This window comes from Neovison vison, chromosome 5, assembly GCF_020171115.1.
Source record: "Neovison vison isolate M4711 chromosome 5, ASM_NN_V1, whole genome shotgun sequence".
Taxonomy (NCBI): domain Eukaryota; kingdom Metazoa; phylum Chordata; class Mammalia; order Carnivora; family Mustelidae; genus Neogale; species Neogale vison.
The window spans coordinates 17,462,616-17,485,532 of NC_058095.1; the positions used below are offsets into that span (position 1 = coordinate 17,462,616).

At 46.9% G+C, this 22,917-nt stretch overlaps 1 protein-coding gene across 2 annotated transcripts; it reads left to right on the plus strand.

The window, feature by feature from the left end:
* The first annotated feature begins 4,280 nt into the window (after positions 1-4,280).
* On the plus strand, positions 4,281-22,343 carry GOSR2 (golgi SNAP receptor complex member 2). Of its 2 annotated transcripts, none has more exons than XM_044247717.1 (6): positions 4,281-4,389; positions 10,842-10,906; positions 12,344-12,449; positions 13,306-13,438; positions 15,852-15,992; positions 19,175-22,343. In XM_044247717.1, the coding sequence occupies exons 1-6, from the start codon at positions 4,361-4,363 to the stop codon at positions 19,334-19,336; spliced, it is 636 nt and encodes a 211-aa protein (XP_044103652.1). In that variant the 5' UTR covers positions 4,281-4,360; the 3' UTR covers positions 19,337-22,343. The 2 variants fall into 2 exon arrangements, with proteins under 2 accessions (XP_044103652.1, XP_044103651.1); XM_044247716.1 differs by having other exon boundaries at positions 4,282-4,389; positions 12,341-12,449.
* Positions 22,344-22,917: the final 574 nt, after the last annotated feature.

The following is a 22,917-nucleotide window of genomic DNA, read 5'->3' on the forward strand; positions in this document are numbered from 1 at the left end:
CCTGGGCAAGTGAAGTCCCTGGCCCAGGTTCGAGATCCGTGGGCCCCCCACTTTGGTGTGCTATTTCTGAAATTTTCTAGGTCCCCCTTCACTGGCTGGGATCATTCTAGTCTGTTTCTCCACTCCAGAATACTGTCCAACCTTCCAGCCCATATATGGTATCGATTAACCAAGCAACTTGAAAAGCTCCAGGGCCCGTGCCCATGGGTTGTCCAGGGCAACCTGCCAAGCATATTGCCTCTGTCCACCAGCATGGTATTTCTTTTGCAGCATTGTATAAGATCACCCCACCTGAATGGTACTGACTTGCTGATTTGGGGCAATTCCCATTCATATTGGATACAGGAGTTCAGGACTCTGGGCTACTGACAGTCCACCATTGACCCTTGGAGTTGAGCCACCTGTTTTGGTCCATGTCATGGCTCTTACCAGCCTGTGTTCCAACGACAAGGCTGCCTCCAGTGTACAACACACCAGAATAGTGGGACTGGCAGCATTTTTGGCCCCACGTGGGGCTCGCACCCTCACCTGGTAAGAGTGGTTATCCCATGCCCACCATAGGCTTTGCGCGGCATGTCAGGTAGTCCACCAGAGGTGGCCATGCCTGTCTTCTCTGCTCCAGACCATTACTCTTCCAACTGGCTTTTACAATCAATGTCTTCTCCTTCCTTTGATCACTGTAGTGATATCATGAGCCACAGGTCTATGCGGAGAGACCTATGCGGACAGTCCGAAGTAGGGCTAGGGGAGGGCCATGTATTCCTTGCATGAATGGAACTTCTCTCTTTACTTCATCCACGCACCTCCAGCTAACTATCCTTTCTCCTTTGCCCACTGGTCTCAGTGTGTGGGAGGCAGGAGTGCAGTCAACACTGAAAAAGACCATATTCTAGGAATGCAGTGATTAAGGCCTAAAGAATTCAAGAAAAGGCACAGTTGGAAGAATATATACATCTATCTATCTATCTATCTATATATAGATATGTTATATGTCATAAAATATATATAAATTTATACTAAAAATTCTGAACCGTGAACTATTAAATATAATTATATATATAATTATAATATATATAATTATATTTAATATTTTAAAATTATATTTAATAGTTCATAGTTCAGAATTTTTATCACATATATTATATATTATATATATAATATTATTCATATTTTCCTGCATAACCTAGGGAAAATTTGCCATTAGTGTCAACATCAGTGAAGCACAGTAACAAACTCTGGGTCATCCGAAGTCAGTATTCATATGCAGTGTGAAGGATGCAGCAGCATCCTAAGTACTGATGAAACTAGCATTAAAGAAATAAATCAAGACTCAGTTCAGGTCTTATCTTCTCTTTGGAGCCCTTTTGAATCCCCAAACTAAGCTGAGTGTCACTTCTCTGTCATCACATAGTTTCTTTTTTTTTCTTTTTTAAAGATTTTATTTATTTGACAGAGATCACAAGCAGGCAGAGAGGCAGGCAGAGAGAGAGGGGGAAGCAGGCTCCCCGCTGAGCAGAGAGCCCGATATGGGACTCGATCCCAGGACCCTGAGATCATGACCTGAGCCGAAGGCAGAGGCTTAACCCACTGAGCCACCCAGGTGCCCCCATCACATAGTTTCTAATTACCTCTATTCCACAGTCACCACATGGTATTCTAATTATCTCTGTGGGTGTCTCTCTTCTGTGTTGATGTGTATATTAAAGAAGGAAAAATAAGACAAAATCAGAGGGGGAGACAAACCATAAGAGACTCTTTTTAAAAAGATTTTATTTATTTATTTGACAGACAGAGATCACAAGTAGGCAGAGAGGCAGGCAGAGAGAGAGAGGAAGGGAAGCAGGCTCCCTGCTGAGCAGAGAGCCCAATGAGGGACTTGATCCCAGGACCCTGGGATCATGACCTGAGCCAAAGGCAGAGGCTTTAACCCACTGAGCTACCCAGGCCCCCCACCACAAGAGACTCTTAATTGTAGGAAAGATGCTGAGGGTTGCTGGAGAGGAGGTGGGTGAGGAATGGGGTAACTGGGTGATGGGCATTAAAAAGGACACTTGCCATAATGAGCAGTGGGTGTTGGCTGTGGCAGATGAATCACTAAACTCTACCTCTGAAACTAATCAGACACTATATGCTATTTAATTGATTTTAAATAAGAAATAAAGAACTTCTATGGCAAGCTCATGGATGTTTCACTCATCTTTGTGCCCCAATCCTTGCATTGTGTCTGATAAATAGTATGAGTTTAATGAATATATGTATGAAGACTCATGGAAAGTGACCACTGGACTAAGTCAGGCTTACTCTGGTGAGCGAGAAAACAGTTCTCTAAGAACAGTTCTCTGTTCTAGAACAGAGGAGAGGTTGGAAGGCAAGCCACCCACAGAGATGTTGGCAGTGTAAATCAGTTGTCCAGATGGCTTAGTCATAAAAGAAAAAGAAAGAAGATAGAAGTTAAAAGTGCAGCAAGATGGAGGGATGGAATTTTCCTCTCTTTAGAGAAAGCCCTATGCCCATATAAAGACCTAAGAGCCTGAGAAACAGAGAGGAGGTCCTCTGGACTTCAGTTTCCTTATCTGCCTTACCCACCTCACTGGGTTGCTGCAAGGTCCAAAGAAGATACGGGCATAAAAATTCTTTGAGAAAATTAAAAATTTCTATCCAGCCTCTAAAATCTCCTACCTATAGAATTTTTAAAAGTCTGTAAATAAAAATCTACACATGACATTTAAGATTCCCCACGACCTAGCCCCAACTTGCCTTCTAACAATAATGCCCCAAGCTCCATAAATCCAGCCACGGTGGGGGACTGTCTATGTTCTTTCTCCCTTTTTACCTTTTCTCAAGCAATATGCTCGGCTTCAAACGTCCTTCCCTTCATCTCCGTTGGCCAACAAAATAAACATTTACAGGAGCACCTGGGTGGCTCAGTCGATTGAGTGACTGACTCTTGGTTTCTGCCGAGATCATGATCTCATGGGTGGTGGGATACAGCCCAGCCTTGGGCTCTGCTGGGTGGGGATTCGGGTGAAATTCTCTTTCCCCCTCCCTCTGCCTCCCCCCCCCCCCCGTGAGGTCTCTCTAAAATCAATCAAGCAATCAATGAAACAATCTTTAGGAAAAAAATATTTACAGAGTGGTTAGCTTGTGCAAGACACTGTTAAAACTCTACTGATTCTTAAAAACAGAAACAAAAAACTATTGATTTTTGAAGGCTCCATTCATAGGCTATTTAGTCCATGAACCCTTCTCGATTTTCTCAGAAAAATGGTACTCTGTCATTTGTAGCACTTAATCCACCCCATCATGTAGCTTGAGGGCATGATTAGCCTTCTGAACAGACTACATAAGATGAGACATTTGAGGGCTATCTTACTTGTATTCTTCGCGCCAGGATCTGTGCCTGGTAATAGTAGGTGCTCATTAATAAATAAATATTAGAATAAACGGAAAAATGTTAGGGAAAGAATGTACATGGGTGGACAGTCTCTGGGGACACAAAGCTGGGTGGGCTCCAGGATACAGGAAAATAAAAGCATCAACTTGTCAAAGGAAGAGGAACATCTCCTCCCTCGGGAGGAACTGCAGATAAGCCTGGGAGGGTGGACACGGGTTAGGTCTATGCGGAGAGACCGAAGCGTCCAAATCCTTCAAGTCTTGACTCAAATGCCTCTTACATTAAGTCTCTCCTGAATCTCCAACGGGGCTGACCCCAGCTCAGCTGTCTCTTTGGATTTTCTCCCTTGCAAATGTTTATTTGTACACTTATCTTACTTGCTTTCCTAGACCGCGACCTCTTTTGAGGGCTAGAGGAACCCAGTTTCTCCCACAGCACACGACACACGGTGACCACTCATTCATTGTGAGTTTATTGAAAGGATACATGGGGGGGGGTTAGTGCTGTAAGCGGACAGATTTGACATAGGAGAAGCTTGGGTCACAAACGCCAACGAAGAACGAAACCCGCAGACGCACAGTTGCGCAGTTTACAGCGAAACCCACAGCCAGGGTAGGGCAGGTAACCGCCGGCTTTCCCACAGCCTGGCTCTGAGGACCTCACGGCCGTCCTCTCCGACTGCCCTTGTCAATGCCTGACTCGATGCTGGAGACCGCCTTCGGCCCAAACCTATGCTTCCTCGTTCTCGATCTGCGGCAGCCCCTCTGACTATACTTGGCCTTCTCGTCCGCGGCTCTCCTCCCGTTGTCCTCCTCCTCTCTTGCCACCACCACCAGCAAGGCGCGCGTGGGGGCAGCCCTGGCCAGCAGGAGGGGCGGGTCCTGGGACCGGAAGCCGGAAGCCGGAAGCGGGGCTGTGAGGACGTGTTCCGAGGAAGCCAGGGCCGGACCCGGCGGGGCCGGCGACATGGAACCGCTTTACCAGCAAACGCACAAGTGAGGGCCGCGTTGGGGCACGGGCGGGGGCGCTGTCAGGCTGGGCGAGGCCGGCTCCCCTAGGTGGGGCCTCGGGGCGTCCGCCATTGTAGAGGCCGAGTCCTTCCGCCGGGGCGCTGCCAGGGGAAGCGCTGAGTCTCTGGCAGGATGCCCAGCTCAGCGACGTATGGGGGGGTCTCCCGCCTGATGCGTGGGGACGTGGGGCCGGACGGCTCCTGGGATCTCCCAGGCCGTGACTACCTGTCAGGTAGACTAGGAGAAGGGAGAGTCATACCTACAGGTTATACTATTTTGTGTAGCACCTACCAACTCGGTGCTCTTGATTGGTAGAGATGGTGGGGAGTCAGAGCCCCTTCACATAGTTTATTATTTATTTAGAACAGTTAAGAGACGTCGGAAGAAAGATCTAAGATGTGACAAGATGGGATGGAGGGTAAATGAGCAGGACAAATGGAATCTTCTTTAGCAATTTAGAAAGATCCATCACTAGACTAAGGTCGTCAGAAAAAGCTTCATTGTAGCTCACAGCTCCTAAATGCTGTCAGCCCCTACTATTCATTCACACTAATAGTGTTGCTGCTACACTTTTCTCCCTTTTATTCTGATATGGTTTATACTAGAGACCATAATGATGAAGTGTTTGATTGGTCGAGTGAAAATAGAGAAACTGTTTGTAATGGTGTTAAAATGACAGAATTTGCACTCACCCTGGAAGCCCTAGTCTCATATAAAAATTATAGGAAAGGACTTTAAAATTTCCACCTGTGAGTCAGTTGGAAAAAGAATGACAGCTCTCATGATGCTAAGAAAGGTCTGTCTGTTACAGTCTGTCTTTTACAGACTGTCTCTTTTACAGTCTCTGTCTTTCCACTCGAGTGCTGAACCTGGGAGTTCTGATTCTAGACTTCTTCGCCTTGTTTTTCCTGATCTATAAAATGTTAGTTTGGGGCCCGTTAAACTTTGAGACTCCTTTCAGCTTCATTACTCGTGACTGAGTGTCTTAAAGAGGAAACGCAATTCTGTGAGCATCAGCAATTAACTTTTGCAGTTGCAGAAATTAATGATTGTAGCTGAATTGACACAGCAGTAACTGAGCATATGAATTGTACTGGAACTTTGGCCCCAGTTTGTGGTTATCTCTTGTGTGTCCCTGAAAGTACATTGAGTTTAATATTTTAAAGTTATGTATCTTGAAAACTCCTGAACCACCTGAGCACCAAGAGAAAAAAAAAAGATGAAAATCAGAATAAACACTTAAATAGTACTGCATTCGGATGAAATTTATAGAGGAATAAGTAGCCAGGCTTCTATTTTTGATATTCCAGTGATTGTAAAGGTACGCATACTTGTCCCCTATATCGTCCAGCCTCGTACAATGCCCTGCATCTTATCATCCCTAGAGATTCTGATTCTTTAAGTCTGGAGCACAAGAAACTCTATTTTTAACAAGCTCTCTGAGTGATTTTGGTGAGCAGTATAAAAACTATTACTTTATCTCAAGACCAGTTCTTCCTTTTTTTGATTTTACCTTCTGGTGAGAGGCTAATTGTAGGAGAGGGAAGGCCAGGGAGATGAGAATGACCAGATGGTTCCCACTACTTTTAAGTAAAGGTTTATGTGATGCTATGTAGGTTACACAGCAGTTTCATACTTCATTTGGATCTCTGAGCCTTTAAATAATTGTGATTATTAGTACGCTGTTTTACCTAAGACTGAAGTGCCAAGGATTTAAGTAGCTTGTTTGTGGTCCCTCAGCCACTACCTAGTGGATCCAGAACTTGGAAGCAGTATCTTAACTCTAGAACTGTTTCCTACTCACAGTGACCAGATGCATTGTGGATACAAAGTGGGTGTATATATATGAAGGAGGATGATGGTAGTTAATGGACTTTTAAAAAGCAATTACATTCGAAAATTCTTCCTAAATCTTCTACAGACTTTTTTTTCTTTTTTTTAAGATTTTATTTATTTATTTGTTAGAGAGAGAGAGAGCGAGCACAGGCAGACTGAGAGGCAGAGGGAGAAGCAGCCTCCCCGCCGAGCAAGGAGCCCGATGTGGGACTCGATCCCAGGACCCTGGGATCATGACCTGAGCTGAAGGCAGCCGCTTAACCAACTGAGCCACCCAGGCATCCCATGACGTGTTTTTTTTTGTTTGTTTGTTTTGTTTTTTTTAAGTCGGCAACAGTGACTTGGTATCAGATTCCTCTGCTTGATTATGTTATTACCCAAGCCCTCCACGGCCCCCGTGCTAGGACAGGGTTAGCACTTCCGGTTTCTAGTGTCCACACCCCCAAGTCATACCTGTGTATCACTTGTTCCTTACTGGCTTCAAGTATGTTGTCTGAGTTCCCAGTTCAGTTTAGAACACATTTCCCACCTGGCGTATAGCAATTCCCACCGTCCCATTCATACTTGCTTTGTTATTTTGCATTTATTTCATCTCAGGCTTGAAATGTAGGGATTGGAATCATTTTCTCGGCTCTATCTCTTCTAGTTTATTCAAACCATATGATAGAGCTTTGATGGGAACAGTCAGTAATTTTTGCCTACAAATAAAGTTTATCTGTTTTAGCTTAGAAAATATTAACAGCCACCCAAAGGGTATCTACAGGGTGGGTGTTGCCATCCTCTCTCCCTCTGTCTTCATAGAATTTAGGAACTGAAGGTGGGGGTGGGGGTGCCTGGGGGGCTCAGTTGGTTAGGCATCCCACTCTTGGTTGCAGCTCAGGTTGTGAGATTGAGCCTGCTGTTGGGCTCCACGCCCGCTTGGAGTTCCCTCTCCCTGTCTGCTGCACCCACCCCTCACTTGTCATGTGCCCGCTTGCTCACTCACTCACTCTCCAGAAATTAAGAAAAATAAAAGGGACTGGCAGGATCTTCCATTGCAACACATTTTGGTCAGGAAGACCCTTTTTAAAACCCAAGGCAGTTCGTGTACCCTATGTTGAAAGTTGCAGGAGGTCTTGTCTTTTTTTTTTTTTTTTTTTTACTTTTCTTGAAGAGAGAGAGTTCATAATTATTCTCGGGTTTTTTTTTTGTTGTTGTTGGCGGGGGGTAGTGGGGAGGAGCACACTGAGCTGAAATCTGTCACCTTGAAATTTGGACCTTTTGGCTCTGGATCTTTCTTAAGGAGTAGCAGTGGAGAACAAACCCGTTCCTCTTTGTGTATGTTAACTCTAGATATTTGAAGAGCACCAGCTGCCCCATTTAATTTAGGTTTTTTTTTTTCCCCCCTTTCCTTTCTTCAGAGCCTTACTGTCACTAGCTCTTTTGACCATTCCTCTTCGTGACTTGACTTCTAGACTCTTTCCCAGTCATCTTGTTCATTCATCTTCCATTAGAAGAAACCTTTGATAGACAGGGTCCTTTAACAAAAGGTTCCCAGAATGAAGTGCCGTTTGATAGCATATATCAGATTTTTTTAAAAAGTCTCAAGTCAAAATACTTTTCATCCCTGACCAATTGACTATTTTGGCCTAAATGAGAAATGTTAACCTTGTTTTGTGGTACAGTTTCCTAACCACTCATTATAGCACAGAGTCATGTGCAGATTTCATAAGCATAACTTGATTTTTTAAATAATTTTTTAAATTAACATTTAATGTATTATTAGCTCCAGGGGTACAGGTCTGTGAATCATCAGGCTTACACACTTCACAGCACTCACCATAGCACATACCTTCCCCAATGTCCACCCACCAATGTCCCTCCCCAATGTCCAACCACCCTATCCCCATTCCCCTCCCCCCGGCAACCCTCAGTTTGTTTTGTGAGATTAAGTCTCTTATGGTTTGTCTCCCTCCCAGCATAACTTGGTTCTTTAAAACAATATGAACAAAACATAGAGCCAGAGACAGTCCTGTGGTAGAACGCTGGGAACCTTCCCTAGCATCCCTTGGGTACCATCACGTAGCCTGCCATGAAACCCTCATCCTTACAGTATAGAGTACTTGTCAATCCAGTGGGAGAAATGCAATATCTCATTATTTTTAATTTGTGTTCTCCTGATGACTAGTCAAGTGGAGTATCTTTTTATATATCTAGTGACCATTTGGGTTTTCTTTTCTGTCAGTCGTCTGTCGTCCAATTTACACAAGCGCTTTGTTTGACTCTTCCTATTGACTCACAGCATTTTTCTTACATGTTCTAGACATTAGTCCTTTCTCATCTAGTCAGTGTACTTTCCAGTCTCCTTCTGTCTTTTTTTTTTTTTTTTTTAAATAGTGCTTTTGCTGTAGAGAAGTTTCTTAACGTAGTCAGATATACTAGCCTTGTGGTTTGTGAGGTTTGGGGGATAGTTATACATAATACATAACCTGAATCATAATACATAATACATACATGTGTTTTCTTCAGAAAGGTTTTTTTTTTTTAATTTTAATTCCATTAATTACCATCGTGTATTATCAGTTTCAGAGGCAGAATTCATCAGTTTCTTCAGAAAGTTTTTGAAGCCTCGATTTTTCCATTTGGGCTTTGAACCATCTTGAGTTTATTTTTGTGTATTATGTGAGATACCGTCTTCTACATGCATAATCAACCAAACCTTTGGCATTGATCGTAGTCATTTTTTTCCCCACTCATTCATGTCACTGAGTCCCCAAACACGGAAGACTCTTTCTAGCCTTCATTCTTTGCTCTTGGGTCAGCGTTGGGGTCAGGGTTTGTCTGTCTCTGCACTGTTACTGTATTGGTTTTATTATTACGACTTTTTAATGAGTGTTTGTAGCAGGTGGGACAGGTCATCTCTCTCATACTTACTTCAGAGTCGTCTTGGGTATTCTTTGCCCCCCCCTTTTATTATGTTAATTTTCAGATTTGCTCTGTGAAGCTACTCTTGAAAATCTACCTCACTGCCTGCACGCAGGCCTTCTGTGAAATCCTAATTCTCCTTTCCATCAGCATTGCCGTGCGGTCCTCGACTGCTGCTTGTGTGGGAACCCTGATCCAGATGTTGGTTAAGTCCAGTCAAATCCCTACATCTGCCTCCAGATCTCCACACACCCTCATTCTAAACTGTCACACTTTTCCTTACTGGAGTTGCCGTCTGGTCCCTCCATCTCGCAGTGATTTCTAATATCCTCTCTGAGCCATGGATCTCACCCAGCACACTCAGAGTCATTAGAGAGTTGGCCTTGCTTCTGGCACCATGGGTAATGTTTAGAGGCTGCAGGAAAGCCCTGGAAAATACAAGAGGAAGTCGAAACCAAATTTGGGCTCCTTTGCTTGCATTGGTCAGTTTGGGTTCACTGTGGTGCCCATGGTGGAGGATGGTTGCTGACCCTTCCCACAAGGTTTGGCGATGATATGAGAGCGCAGCAGACTCCTTCACTCTGCCTCTAAGGTGGTGAGACCAGAAGCCCCAGCAGGTCGTTGTCGGGGGCAGCATAAGCAATATTCCAGGCCTGATCACAGAGGCCACTGGGAAGGGCTCTGAGGGTGACCTTGGCCAAGTCCAGGGGAGCCTCCGGAGAGCGCCCTAGGGCCAGATGTCTGGGGCCATGCTAGAGAGCCAGAGCCCAGGGTTGCATTTCCAAACGAGATAGCAATCACCTGATATTGCCAGGGAAAGATGTTTACCAAACAGGAGATCCCTATCTTTCAGGACCTTCTCTGATCATTTTCTCCAGCTAATCACCTCATCCCTTCTTCCCTGGCTCCCTGTAGCCCCCGACCCCAAATCTCAGGCCAGACAGCCTGCTTGTAATCTACATGACATGCCATTTTACGTATCATTTTCTTCATTTCTTCTCTCACCAGATCATGTCTCCCATCTTCAGAATGATCTTTGGAACTTGCTTCACCACCGCCCCCCTCCAGTACCCCCCAGATTGTTCTTGTATGTCCGTCGCCTTTGCTTGGCATCACTGTTCCTCAGCTTCCTTTTTGTTTATACTTTTGTGTATGAGTGCTCTCTCAAATCTTCTTGGGACTTTTCATGTCTCTCTGGCCTGTCATTCCTAATTACATTGTTTCTCAAGGACAAGGATTATATCTGTCCTGCCCTTTGACTCTCCCTAATACAGGCCAGTGCTCAGTACATTGGGTCAAAGAACAGAGAGTGGGATTGGCTGGGTCCAGACTGAGGTTTATCACTCGCTGTGTGACCTTGAACAAGCTACATAACCTTTCTGGGCTTCATTTGTCTTATTTACAAAATGAGGATGATAATGGTTCTTTCCTCGTGGGGTTATTGACTTTGCAGAATATCTTAGATGCGCCAAGCGCCCGATAAATGCTGCTGGTCGGTATTATTATTTAATATTCATGTTAAAATATTAGAAACCCTGCCAAAACGTGTGGCCTAAAGTGCCACTTACAAATTTTACAGTTCAGCGATGCTGTCAATTTAAATCAGTTACATGTTGGCATCAGAAAACGTGTCTTTCCTGACCGAAGCACTGTTGATTACTCCCGTCTCACTCATTTCCTCTCTCTTCCTTTGATAGGCAGGTCCACGAGATCCAGTCTCACATGGGACGCCTGGAGACGGCAGACAAGCAGTCTCTGCACTGTGAGTAATTAACTATGGAGACCAGAGTCCTTTCTCTGATGACACGGTGCTAATGGGCTGGGTTTCCTGACCGCTTTTCTGCCTCAGGAGCTTAATGATTCAACGCAGAATGAGTTCTGCTGTTAAGGTGGACAGAAAAACCCTCTGGCAAAGTCCCTGACTTCCCTGATTGCGCCCTGCGGAATCCCACAAGTCTTATCCCCCATTACCCCTCCACTCAACCTGACATGCCCCTATGGGAATGGACGTTCTCTCCTCCATCTGTCTTAATCTAATTACCGAGCCCTTAGAGGAATGTACTTCATACCAATTCAGAGATGTTTAACTGGAATTGGTCATTTCTGCTAAGCTGAGGGCTGTGGCTTCTTTAGGAGGATTACTCAGAAACAAATAGCAATATTAATTAGTTCAGTTCCCACACCACGGTTTCTGCAGAGACAAGTGCTGTTTTTTGTTTTATAGTTTCTTTGCTGTCAAAAGAAAAGGTTGTCTCTCGAAGCTGGTCGGACAGGCACCACTGGTTCCCCACAGGCCACAGGGGCCACCCCCTCACCTCCCTGCCTGGCTGTCAGCATGCCCGATTCTGTCCGCTCGTGCCTCTTTTCCACAGCTTCCAACGCATCTCTGGGTTCTATGCCCACCTTGTTCTCATCAAAACTGTGTGTGTTAGCTGTAGGTTGGACAGTTCTGGGGCAAGAAGTGGTCTGGGTGCTCTCCTGTGCCCAGACTAGTGTCCATGGGCTCTGTTTGCCTTCCCAGTATTTCCACTGTCACATGATTAAAAATGGAAAAGTGGGCATTTTGACTGTTTATCAAACGGAATAAGGAAAATGAGTGTATTTATCATATCTTCACCTCTGTAGAATCTTTCCTGGGCCTTTCCTAGTGGTATTTGGTCTATCTGGGGATGTCAGCATCTGTCTGCCCGGTCTTATGGAAAGCCTTCAGGGAGCGGGTGTCTGTCTTTCACACACTAATCTTCCCCTTTGCTTTTTTTTTCTTTTAACCTCATTACTATAGGGAATTCAGTTGGCAGCCTTTTGACTAGATATTTATAACTCGTATCTGAGAATAATCTCAAGGGAAAAGAGACCTTGTTCTGTTTCAGACGATACTGAGTTTTGCTTAAAATGTTTCATAAGGGAAGAAATTTATTTCTGTAGATTTATCTAGCTTTTTAAAAAATTGGCATTGTTATGGCTCTAACAGCTATGTGTGTGTGTGTGTCTGTGTGTTTAGGACAACATTTACAGAGTCACTTAGTATAACTTGAAGTTTTTCCAGTTATTCACTGGTATGTGCTTTTTTCTCCCTTTCAGAGGTGTTTCTTTGAATTTATTGGATATGGAAAAAAGATGTGTTTAATGTATCCCTCTCATTTCAGTTCACTGTCTCTTTTCTGGCAATTATTCTTTTTTTTTCTCTTCGGTGCAGTAGTAGAGAATGAAATCCAAGCAAGCATAGACCAGATATTCAGCCATCTAGAACGTCTGGAGATTTTGTCCAGCAAGGAGCCCCCTAACAAAAGACAGAATGCCAAACTGTGAGTGCTCTCTTTGATACCCTCAGCCCGTCAGGAGAGGCTGGCGAATATTCTTGAAAATCCATTACAGATTGGAAAACTGAGACTCTGTAAAGATACAGTTTCCCTAAAGGGCACGATTCCATTTCAGTGATGCTTCTTCAGTATTAAAAACCCTGTGAGGTTAGTGGCTCAGAAACCTCGTGTCTCCTCACATTGGGTCGTTTGGAAATTTTACATCCGGTGCTGTTTTTCTGACCAGACCCAGGCCTCTCGAAGCATACTGCCATCAGAGAGGTTGGCTCTGGCCTTTGGTTCCTGCTGCCTTCTTGGGTTGAAATGAAATCTTGCCCTTAATCACTTAAATCTTGCCCTTCATCACTTAAATCACTTAAATGGGGACACCGTTTATAATGAAATGCTGGTCGCATGTTTGATACCCCCCCATGAAATTGAATTGAAACCCCCCTTACCACCTCCACCCCAGCCCCTGCTCCCAGAAGTTTTCTGAAACTTTGTTGATGTTTTACTCGAAAGATGCCCTTGGGCTGCTTCTTGGAAAGCGATACAGTCCATAGAAGGTCGGGGAGAGGTCCTTGAGCCTGCTTTCTGTCACCTGTTCCCTGTCAGGCATCCAGACTCAGAGACCAGCAGATGCTTAAGGAAAGCTGCTGGAGTCTCGTGGGCTACACCCAACTGGAACCACAGGCTGCTGCTCTTTTTCTCACCATCCTCCCTCAAAATCAGATGATTTTGGCGGGGGTAACATGCAGCGGTGTAGGGAGAAGCAAGGGGACATCTTGAATACAACGCCTGGCCACAGCAGGTGTGCGGCCCCGGGCTCCTGCAATGTAATCTCTCTCTCCATCAATTCCAGTCGTGTTGACCAGTTAAAGTATGACGTCCAGCACCTGCAGACCGCTCTCCGAAACTTCCAGCATCGGCGATACGCAAGGGAACAGCAGGAGAGACAGCGAGAGGAGCTTCTGTCTCGCACGTTCACCACCAACGTAAGCCAGGCTCTGGGGGTGGATCCGCGGGTCCGTGGCAGTTCCCTGGCACTGCGGCGGGGGCCTTGGAGCTTCATCCATTCCGGGAGGTGTCTGAAGCCCGCCGAGGAGGAGGAGGAGCCTAAACGGAAATGACAGTGGCTTTCGTGCATTGCCACTCACACGAGACCTAGACAGGGACTCTCCTTTGCTAATACAAAAGCCCAAAAAGGAAGCAGTTATGTCGAGGGAATGGGCAGAGGGGAAAATGACCGAGGTCAAAATGGTTCGACCGAGAGATGGAAGTTCACACGGTGGAAGCGATTTTTTTTCTGATCAGATAGAGCTGGTGACGAGAATGGAGATGGTCTATCAGGAGGGCAGCATTCAGCATTCCAAAGCTGCCTTCGGAAGTGCTTGTCGCTGTGCCGTGTCTGTGCGTGACTCCAGGGTCGGACACATGGAAATGTTTTTGCCCCAAGTCTGAGCAGCAATTTGGAGGAATTCGTTAACAGATACATACTTTGTTTTGGACGGATTGCTTAACTTTGAGCCTGTTCGAAAGTGGCCTGTTGGTGTGCATGTTTGATTTTGGGGACACCCTTGGCCCTGCCCTTGAGTCTCTATAGGATCATTTACTGCACATGGCTGTAGAGCACACTGGCCTTTTTCATGTCCTGTAGCCTATGTTTCCACCCGGCGAGGTGGGCTTGGTGGTCATTTTGTCTTCATTTTCTAATGAGGTCTTAGCTTTCTCTACCTGTCAGAGTTCAGATCAATCCATGTTTCACAGACGTCTGTCTCTTTGCTGTGTCCCCACTGGCAGTAAAGTTTGCAGAGTGTTCCAGAATGTGCCTGCATAGTTTTTACTCCTCTAGGGTAAGCAGTCACATATCGGTGATTAATAATCCAACAACGTAATGAGGACGTGTTGGTGGTAGAGCTGTAAGCATAGTGGCCTTTCCCTTTTATTTGTATTTTCACGTTTTCATAGCCGCCTTTTAGAACTATACAGCACACTGAAAGGTGTGTGGACCTTTGGTAGTCATGGCATTGGGTCTTCAGGCCTGTTTAAGACCAGGGACAATGGCTCAGAATTACTCTTGTTTCCTACCAGCTTGGTGAGCTGCGGTGCACACGGCATCCTTAGTACAAACTGACTTGCCAGATGAGCTACTTACTGGTCAATGCTCATTAGCTGTTAGAGGGTAAGAAAGATTTGCGTATAAAAGGCATTCTGCTGATGCTTGTCAAATGAGAAAGGGACATTCATTGATTCATTCAAACCCTGGAGTCCTATGTCTTCCCTCCAGCCCCCGCCGAGTGTTGGCTGTGTGCAGAACGCTGTGGAAGATGCCGAGAGTAAAGCTCATAAAAAAAGCCCGGGCCGGGGCTCCTCCCTGCGAGGTGTTCCTGTGCGAGCTGCAGGGACAGAGTGCAGGGGCGTGAGAATTGGTTCCGAACCTGTGCAGCAGAGGAGAGGGGGTGTAGCCTCTTGGTGGTGATTGAAAGAGGTGAGAAGGGCACAGCTTGCCAGACCGAAGAGTGTGCCGTGGTCGGGAGGCAGGAAAGAACGGAAGCATGGCCAGTCCCGAATGACTTCTGTATACAGTCCCCTGTGGTGTAAACTCAGCCCCAGGACCGATCTCGGGGTTGGTCTCTACAGGATGGTTAGGAGGGGGCCGGGCTCTGCATTCAGTAGTGGGCTGCAGGCCCCGCCGGACTTAGCAGCTCACCATGGCCTCGGGCAAGCTACTCTACTTCTCGGCTTCCGTTTCTTCACTTCTAAAATGGGGACACCGTAGTAACCGTGTCGTGGTGTTAGAATGAGGATTAAGTGAATTTAGGGTAGTGCACATGCAGAGTGGAAAATGCTTGATCATTGTGTCCGTTTTCCCTCCCTCCCTTTCTTTGCAGCCCTTTCTTGCCTGCTTAGGAGAATTGTCCCATTCAGGCCACCGTTAGGCCATCGACGGGAAGCATGGGCTTCTCTATCCTGAGTCTCCATCTAGCAAACATTTAGCGAACATTTAGTGCTGAGTTCAGACAAAGCCAAGGAGAGGAAGTGGGGAACCAGCTAAATTCATAGAGAAGTAGTCAGAGAAAGCCTTTAGGAGAAGGCCAGCGAGGCCTTGAAGGACTGATGCTTTTCCCTAAGCAGTGGTCACGGTGGAGAGGCGGGAATGGACGGACCTTGGGTACGACATTCCTCCGCAGAGTGCCAAGTCGGAGGAAAGCTGTTCTTCCCCGGGGCGAACAGAGGCCATCGCCGTCTTGGGGTTTTCTTCTCTCTGAGGCACCTTGATTCTTGCATCATTCCCTCTGGCTGTTCCTCCGACTTGGCCTTGGCCGAAAGGCAGAGCGGCCAGGTGTTGCGGGAGCCCAGGAGCTGAGCAGCCTGCAGAGCTAACCCAGTGCCTGCGTCTCTCCACAGGACTCTGACACCACCATCCCAATGGATGAGTCGCTGCAGTTCAACTCCTCCCTCCAGAAAATTCACCACGGCATGGATGACCTCATTGGAGGAGGGCACAGTATTCTGGAGGGACTGAGGGCCCAGAGACTGACCTTGAAGGTGGGGGCCCTTCTGGGGGACAGGGAAGAGGCCCCTGGTTTTGGCCTCATCCAACAGTTTGGTACCTGTGTTTACATTGTGGTTCCATATCCTCACATTTTGAGATCTTGACAGGGTCTGGGATCCTTCCTGTTGGAGCTGAATCATTTCGAGGCCACAGGTCACCACGCTCTCTTCGCCAGTAGCTATTTCTTGCGCTCGCAGCAAAACCTAAAACCTAATTTGGCCTCTCTTGGTAACTAGGTCCTTTTCCATTTATCGAACTCATGAAAGTGGCTGCCACGAAAGGAACCAATAAGACCAAGAAATTCCGGTTTTAGATATGACAGAATCCATGAGTCTTAAGACGGTAGATGCTGTACATGGTGCCCCCCCTTCTGCGGCTTCCCTGAGAGCCCCCACTGTGGACCACCTTGGAGCCGAGACCTTTTGTGCTCCTGTAACTGATCCCCCGCTGGTGGGGTCTTAGGGCCGCCCTGGTTGACTGGCAGCAGTTCTAGAGCACCGGGTGCTGACCCACAGCAATCTCCTTAGTCACAGGTGTTTCTAGAAGCCCTGCCTCATTGGGTGAGACTCAAACTGCGCCCCCCCCCCCCACCAACGCCGTCCCCCGGGAGTGGTTTACAGAAACATTACACAGATTCTGATGTCAGTCCTGGTGTTTCTGCCTCAGCCCTTTTCCTGTATCAGCCCTGATGGATAATGGGGTGTGGGCCGTGCCTGTTATCAGGGTGTGGTCCCCTGTGAACACAGCGCTCCCAGCCACTGAGCTGTGAGAAACAGTCACTCGGAAGTGTGAGCTTTATCTTAGTTTTTGTTGGACCGCGTTGAGCCTGTGAGCTCTGCAGGACTTTTGGAGGGAGCCGAACAGCCCCGGCCATCTTTACCGGGGACATCAGGCGAGCTGTTGAGGGACACTTGTCCTGTCATTGGCCGTGGGGCTTCTCATGGTCTGGAAGCGTGGTCTCCAGTAGCGGTAATCACAACTGATACATGATGATTCATCAGCCCTTTCTTTAGAAAACTGCCCATATCCCAGAAAAATAGTAAAACCCTTTTGTCTATTTAAAGTTAATAGAGTATGTGCGAGAGCAGGGGGTGGGGGCGGGGGGCTTGGAGACGGAGAGGGAGAATCTTCAGCAGGCCCCATGCTTCTCAGGGGCTCGATCTCACGACCCTGAGATCATGACATGAGCCACAATCAAGAGTTGGACACTAACCGACTCAGCCCCCAGGCACCCCTGGAAAACCCTATCAGGACAGGACTCACCAAGTTGCGCTAACATCGACCTGGTGGGGGTTAGTTGAGGCTTCTGGTTGAAGCCAGCGTTTACGGGTCCCAGCAAATTCCGGTGTCACAGGGAGTCCAAGCTGTCCCCAGAAAGAAGTGCTGGGAAGCCTGCGAGGAGGGTGGAGTTGGAATGTGAAGTTTCTAATTTGGTTTCCTCTGTGCATCTACTACTGCCTACTTGTCTCTTGTGTCTTGATTTCCACCACCTGCCTCCAGCCCCGCTCCCATCAGGGGTTTTTCTGCCTAAACCATTGGGAAGGAACATAGTGGAGAGCATGAAGGAACTGAGCTGTGATCTGGAGAAATTTGTGTTTGGAAAGGAATACTTTTTTTTTTCTTTTTTAAATTTATGTTCATTTTCAGGTTAGTTTAGAAGCTTGATACTGCCGCTTCATACAGTGATGAAATCACCTGCTCTCAGCTAAGCAGAGCCTAGTGAGACCTAAATTTTACCATCACTGTCATGGAAAAAACCCTCCTCTGCCAACAGTAAAGTTGGACTCGAGAGGTTGGACTTGAGCGATCCCTCTCTGTGAGGCTCGTTCATCATTGTCTGGGCTGAACCTGGGTTTTGAATTCCTGTCTGTGATGCCTCATGTTGTTTTCATTTCTGCGTCTTCTCTCCTCATTAATGCATTGTTTGTTTAAAAGACCCATGGAGGGCATTAGGGCAGATGCCATCGTAAGGTTACAGTGGGTGGGGCGCGTGGAAGGAGGTTTGGGTCTGCCCCAGGAGTCGTTTATACTCGTTACTTCATAAGAAATTGAGTGTGCTTATGAACAAAACTTAGAAAGAAGAGAGGAAGGGCAGGCTGGGTCATGTGGGCTATTGATTTAGGAGTAAAATACCCTTTTGGTTTTGGTGGCATTTATGTAAGGGGTCGCTGTGTTGGTGTCTGTCATTCCATGTCACCCACGTCAGACTGTTTGGTAAACATGGATGTTGGCCCACATGTTACATGCCAAAGAATCTTAGAGGTTTCTATTCTACAAGGTGAATGGGCTGACAGCCAGGATTTTGGAGTTAGGGAGCAGAGGAAGAGTTTTTTGATGTTGCCCTAAAAAAAAAAAAAACACATAAAACATTCCAGTGTAAAAAATTTTTCTTGAGGTATAATGTACCTGCACGTGTACAGATCTGATTTGTGCAGGTCGTTGCATTTTGGCAAACACACACCCTTTGTAACTCACACTTCTGTCCTGACAGAGACCATTTCCATCGGCCCTGAACAGTCCCTCCTGCTTTTCCCAGCCAGGTGACCCCTCCTTCCAGGCAGCCATTGTTCTGCTTTATCTCCCATAAAGTAGTTTTGCCTATTACTGAACTTCATATAGATGTATTTGGAAGTGTGGCTTCTTCCTCTTGGGAGTGTTTTCCAGGCTCTTCCACATTGTTCCATGTCAATCTTTAGGTTCTCTTTATTGTCAGATAGTATCCCCATTATGCCGATTTACTGAACATTGTCTACCCATTCTCTGGTTGATGTACTCCTGGATTGTTCCCAGTGTTTGGCTCTTCTGTTTTCTTTTAGAAGCTTTATGTTTAATTCTGTGATCCATCTCAAATTCATTTTTGTGCATAATTTGAGTTGAGACTCTTCTCACATAAGCCATGTATCAGATACGTAGAAGATGTGTGTCTATGTGTCCGTGATACATATGTGTGCTAGAGTCCAGTGTCCCAGCACATTGGTGGAAAAGACTTTTCTTGCCTCCTTGCTTTGCTCTGGTACCTCCATCCAAAGTCATCAGAGCATAAGCGTGGATCTGTTTCTGATTAATGCTGCTTTTTATATACATCAGGCGTGACCAGGAGACTGCATATTGGTAAAGTCCCACTCCTTGGCAAAAACAAGTTGATCGTTTTTCTTTCTCTGCCTCTCTGCTCCAGGGGACTCAGAAGAAGATCCTCGACATTGCCAACATGCTGGGCTTGTCCAACACAGTGATGCGGCTCATTGAGAAGCGGGCTTTCCAGGACAAGTACTTCATGATCGGTGGGATGCTGCTCACCTGTGTGGTCATGTTCCTCGTGGTGCAGTACCTGACATGAACCAGTTACACCCTGCGGCTGCGCATCGCTCCCACCGCGCGAGGGTCCGTGTGAGAGTGTGTGCGAGAGCGAGACGGAGGGCCCGGAGGCTGCCTTCCGAAATGTATGCCCTTCTTCACTGTGAAGACCACTTGCAAGTCCTTGTGATCTGTAACCTCGTGGAGGTTTCAAACCTGCTCTGTTTTCTGTGATACCTCGGAGGGGGAAGTGAATGCCACCAAGACACATGGTCCTTAGGAAATGAAAGAAGTACCCATTCTCTCTCTTTCTTGCCCTCACTGGGGGGAGGAAGTGACATAAAGGGAAGGGGTGAAGAAGGAAGGAGGAGGGAAAGGATGGCTTTGTTGGTTTTGTCCATGTAGATGACGTGCACCCTGGGAAGGCTTTCGTCACGAGCCCTGCAGATAGGACTGTCTACTTTGGCTTCGCCTAGCCGTTCTGGCTCTTAATGGGTAGGTTAGAGCAGAAGCAAAACAAAGGAGGGGAAAGAGGTCTTCTTTCCCTGCGTCATTATAGCACATGGATTTCCCTGCCCTTGCTACTAGCTCCCCTCACCTCCCAGTGACATGCAGATGACTAACTGCCAATATTTGTCACCCTTTCCTTGGAAGCAGCCACCTAGAGGAGACAGAGGCACTGATGTTATTGAAGACAGCAAGTAAGATTTTCCACATTACAGTGGTTCTGTGTCGGTCCTTTCTAAAGTGAGGCCAGTGTTATTCCCTGAGAATGTTCGGTGTCGAGACCGAAGACCCTAATCACTGATTTTTTTTTTTTTTCCTCTTTCCCCAGAGGTTAATAGAATGGGTGGCTTTGTAGTTCCCAGGACTGTAGCCTGGCGTCACGCCCAGGCTCTGGGGGGCTTCTGCCCCCAAGAAAATCGCTTTGCGCCAAGGTTAGTTTTGGGTCCCTTAGGGCATCTTTTCTAGTTTTAGCGTCTCTGATTCTCTGGCTCTCTTCCCTTCCCTGAAATCTAGCAGCTGCCAGCCAGGCCCCCGTTCTGCCCAGATCTTGTGGGCAGGGGCCACCGTGGAGACGTCCCTCGTGCCCTGTAGAGTCTCTCTTGTCAGGGACTGGGACCCTTTTCCTTCTCTGACCAATCCCGGATCGGGGCTGTACCAGTTCCTGGTGTAGTGTGGAACACTGTTGGTAAAACCAGCCTCTGTGTCATGGCCAGGTGCTGCAGGCGCTAGAAGGACCCGGTCAGCATGTGTTTTCACCTGTCACAGGCCCTACCACGCCCTGGGCTCAGTAGTAGCCTTATGGCAGGACATCAAATAACACTCGGCATTTCCCAGAACTGGAACCTTGGTCAGTATTAACTGTGCCTGGGCTTGTCCTGCCCAACCTGCGTCCTGTGTTTGTTTTTTGTCACCGGGATGGTCATCTGTCTCCTCTTCCTTTTCTGTGTGTGTTCCAGTCCACCTCTCTTCTTTACCTCCCCCCTGTTTCTGCAGCAGTGTTAGTCCTCCAGGCATACCCTCTGATGAGTGTGTCTTCATTATCACAGATATTTAACATGCGTTTTCCCTGAGTTCACACTTGGGCTCTCTGTTGCTCTTAGCCCTCTGCGCTAAGCAGGGGCCCTGGACGTCCGGAGAAGGGGGAACCTGTGGGTTGCGAGCCCTGCCAGAGTGAGGACGGTGGCCTGGAGGGTAGACCGAAGAGTCTGAGTGTCTTTAGACCTAGGTCTGACTTCGGGGAGGTGAAATTTCCGGCACGCCCAGCACCCCGGCCCACACAGGGATCTTTAGCATTCCATAAAAAGAGTTCCATAACGTGGATATTTAAACTGCACAGACCCGGTTGTCCTGTTCCCTGGGCATCTGAGGATCCTGCCAAAGAGCAGCCTTTAGAGGAGGGTGCATGAGAAACAACGAAGCCCCGCGGACCCGCACTCAGGGCAGGGGTGGGGTGCGGAAACTCCCCTGGCACCCCATCCTGCAGTGCTGATGTGACCGATCTGTTTGTAGTGTGCACCAGCGTATTTCCACACCTGCCTCCCCAATGAGTATAGGTCTGGGTGAACCAGAAGTAAGGCTTTCTGTCCTGCGGTACTTTGAGAGCCGCTGTCTCTACTTTGTAGTAAAAGTTAGGAAGGCAGTTCATGGGTCTTTACCGCCTTGGGCTAAGGAACAGCAGTCACAGCGTTTCTGGAGACCCAGGGGCCCTGAGATGGCACAAGCTGGCTTTCAGAGTCCTGCGAGAAACACACCTTGGCCTAACTGGGTGCTCCTGTCTCCCCAGCACCAAACCGCCCCTCCCCCCACAAACCCAGGGAAGGGTTCCAGGCCAGGGAAGGAGCACCCTCTAGTGGAGCTGGGGTGAAGTCTAAAGTCAGGCAGGTGAGAGAATGTCCAGGGGACAGCATCTTTGACCTTGTACAGGATTTGGATGTGCCTGTGGCACTTGAAGACAGGTGGGTTGTCAAAGAACTTGGGATTATCTTCATTCCTGGAGCAACCACTTTAAGAAAAACCAAACTCAAAGACCCAAGTAAGTAGGAGAGTCTTGATTTTTAGATGAGACTTCCCTGCTGGGATTTCCCGAAAAGTCTTTTGCCCTCATGGATTTAGATGGGTTTGATTTGCACATTTGAATTCACACCTGTTGTTTTTGAAACATGTCAGTTAAATAAAGTTGAGATTGTTAGTTTACTTAGAAAATTATTTTCTGTAACTAATGACCCCTTTTTTATAGTTTCCAGGCTAGAGATTCTCAAACACTGCTCCATGGCTGGGGCCTAGGCTGGCTGCCTTAGAAGCAGCTAGAAAACTTTTCTGAAATGATAGATTCCTGGGGCCTATCCTAAACCTTTTCAAGTAGAGTGTTTTTTTAAGCCTCGAAGTTAGTTCTGATGTGTGTATTTTGGAACCACTGTCTTTTAGACACAAGGCATTTGTCTTAATCAAAGATGATCTCATTTGAAAATAAATGCTGAACTAGGTGGGCATATATGTGTAAAGAGCAAAACCTATCAAGTCCAAAATAAAGTCTCATTTGTTTATGTCCTGTCTTATTGCAGAAAAGATTTGAGGAGATTTGCAGGAACAAACTAGAACAATGCAACAGGAAGAAATGAGGACCGAGAGCAAATCAGAGTAGAGTGTCATTACTAAGGAGAAAAACCCAAATGTGGGTCACGAGCCCTTCCAGAACTTTTCTGGGTTTGTTCAGAGCCCCAGCAGCCAGAGCAAAAAGAGAAGCAGGATCTGTTACTGTCTTAGTGCAGGTGGGGTTGTCGTTTGCTCAGAGGAAAACCCAGACCCTTAATACCGCTAGCTTGTGTGCGGCCCTTACTGGAAGTCAGGTATTGGTTATTCTCCTGGATCGCTCCTCTGTTCTTCACAAACCCTCCAGATCACGGCCTGTATTATTCCCATTGTGCAAGAGGCTGAGATGTAGTGACTTTCTCCAGGCCACACATCTGTCTGGCTTCATAGCCCAAGTTCATAACCATGGCACCGAGGTGCTTCCCGTGTCCGAGATGGGGGGAAGGAGATGTAGGCAGTATGCCAGGATTGAGAATAGGCTGTAAATCACTTGTGTCTCACAAGGGCAGGCTCTCTGTCCCAAAGTAT

What these genes read in the sequence shown, in the direction of transcription:
- GOSR2 (XM_044247716.1), top strand. Translation starts at nt 4,361, where the DNA reads ATGGAACCGCTTTACCAGCAAACGCACAA. An exon ending in AAAAGACAGAATGCCAAACT is followed by an intron (nt 12,450 to 13,305) that starts GTGAGTGCTCTC and finishes CATCAATTCCAG; the next exon opens with TCGTGTTGACCAGTTAAAGT. An exon ending in CTCGCACGTTCACCACCAAC is followed by an intron (nt 13,439 to 15,851) that starts GTAAGCCAGGCT and finishes GTCTCTCCACAG; the next exon opens with GACTCTGACACCACCATCCC.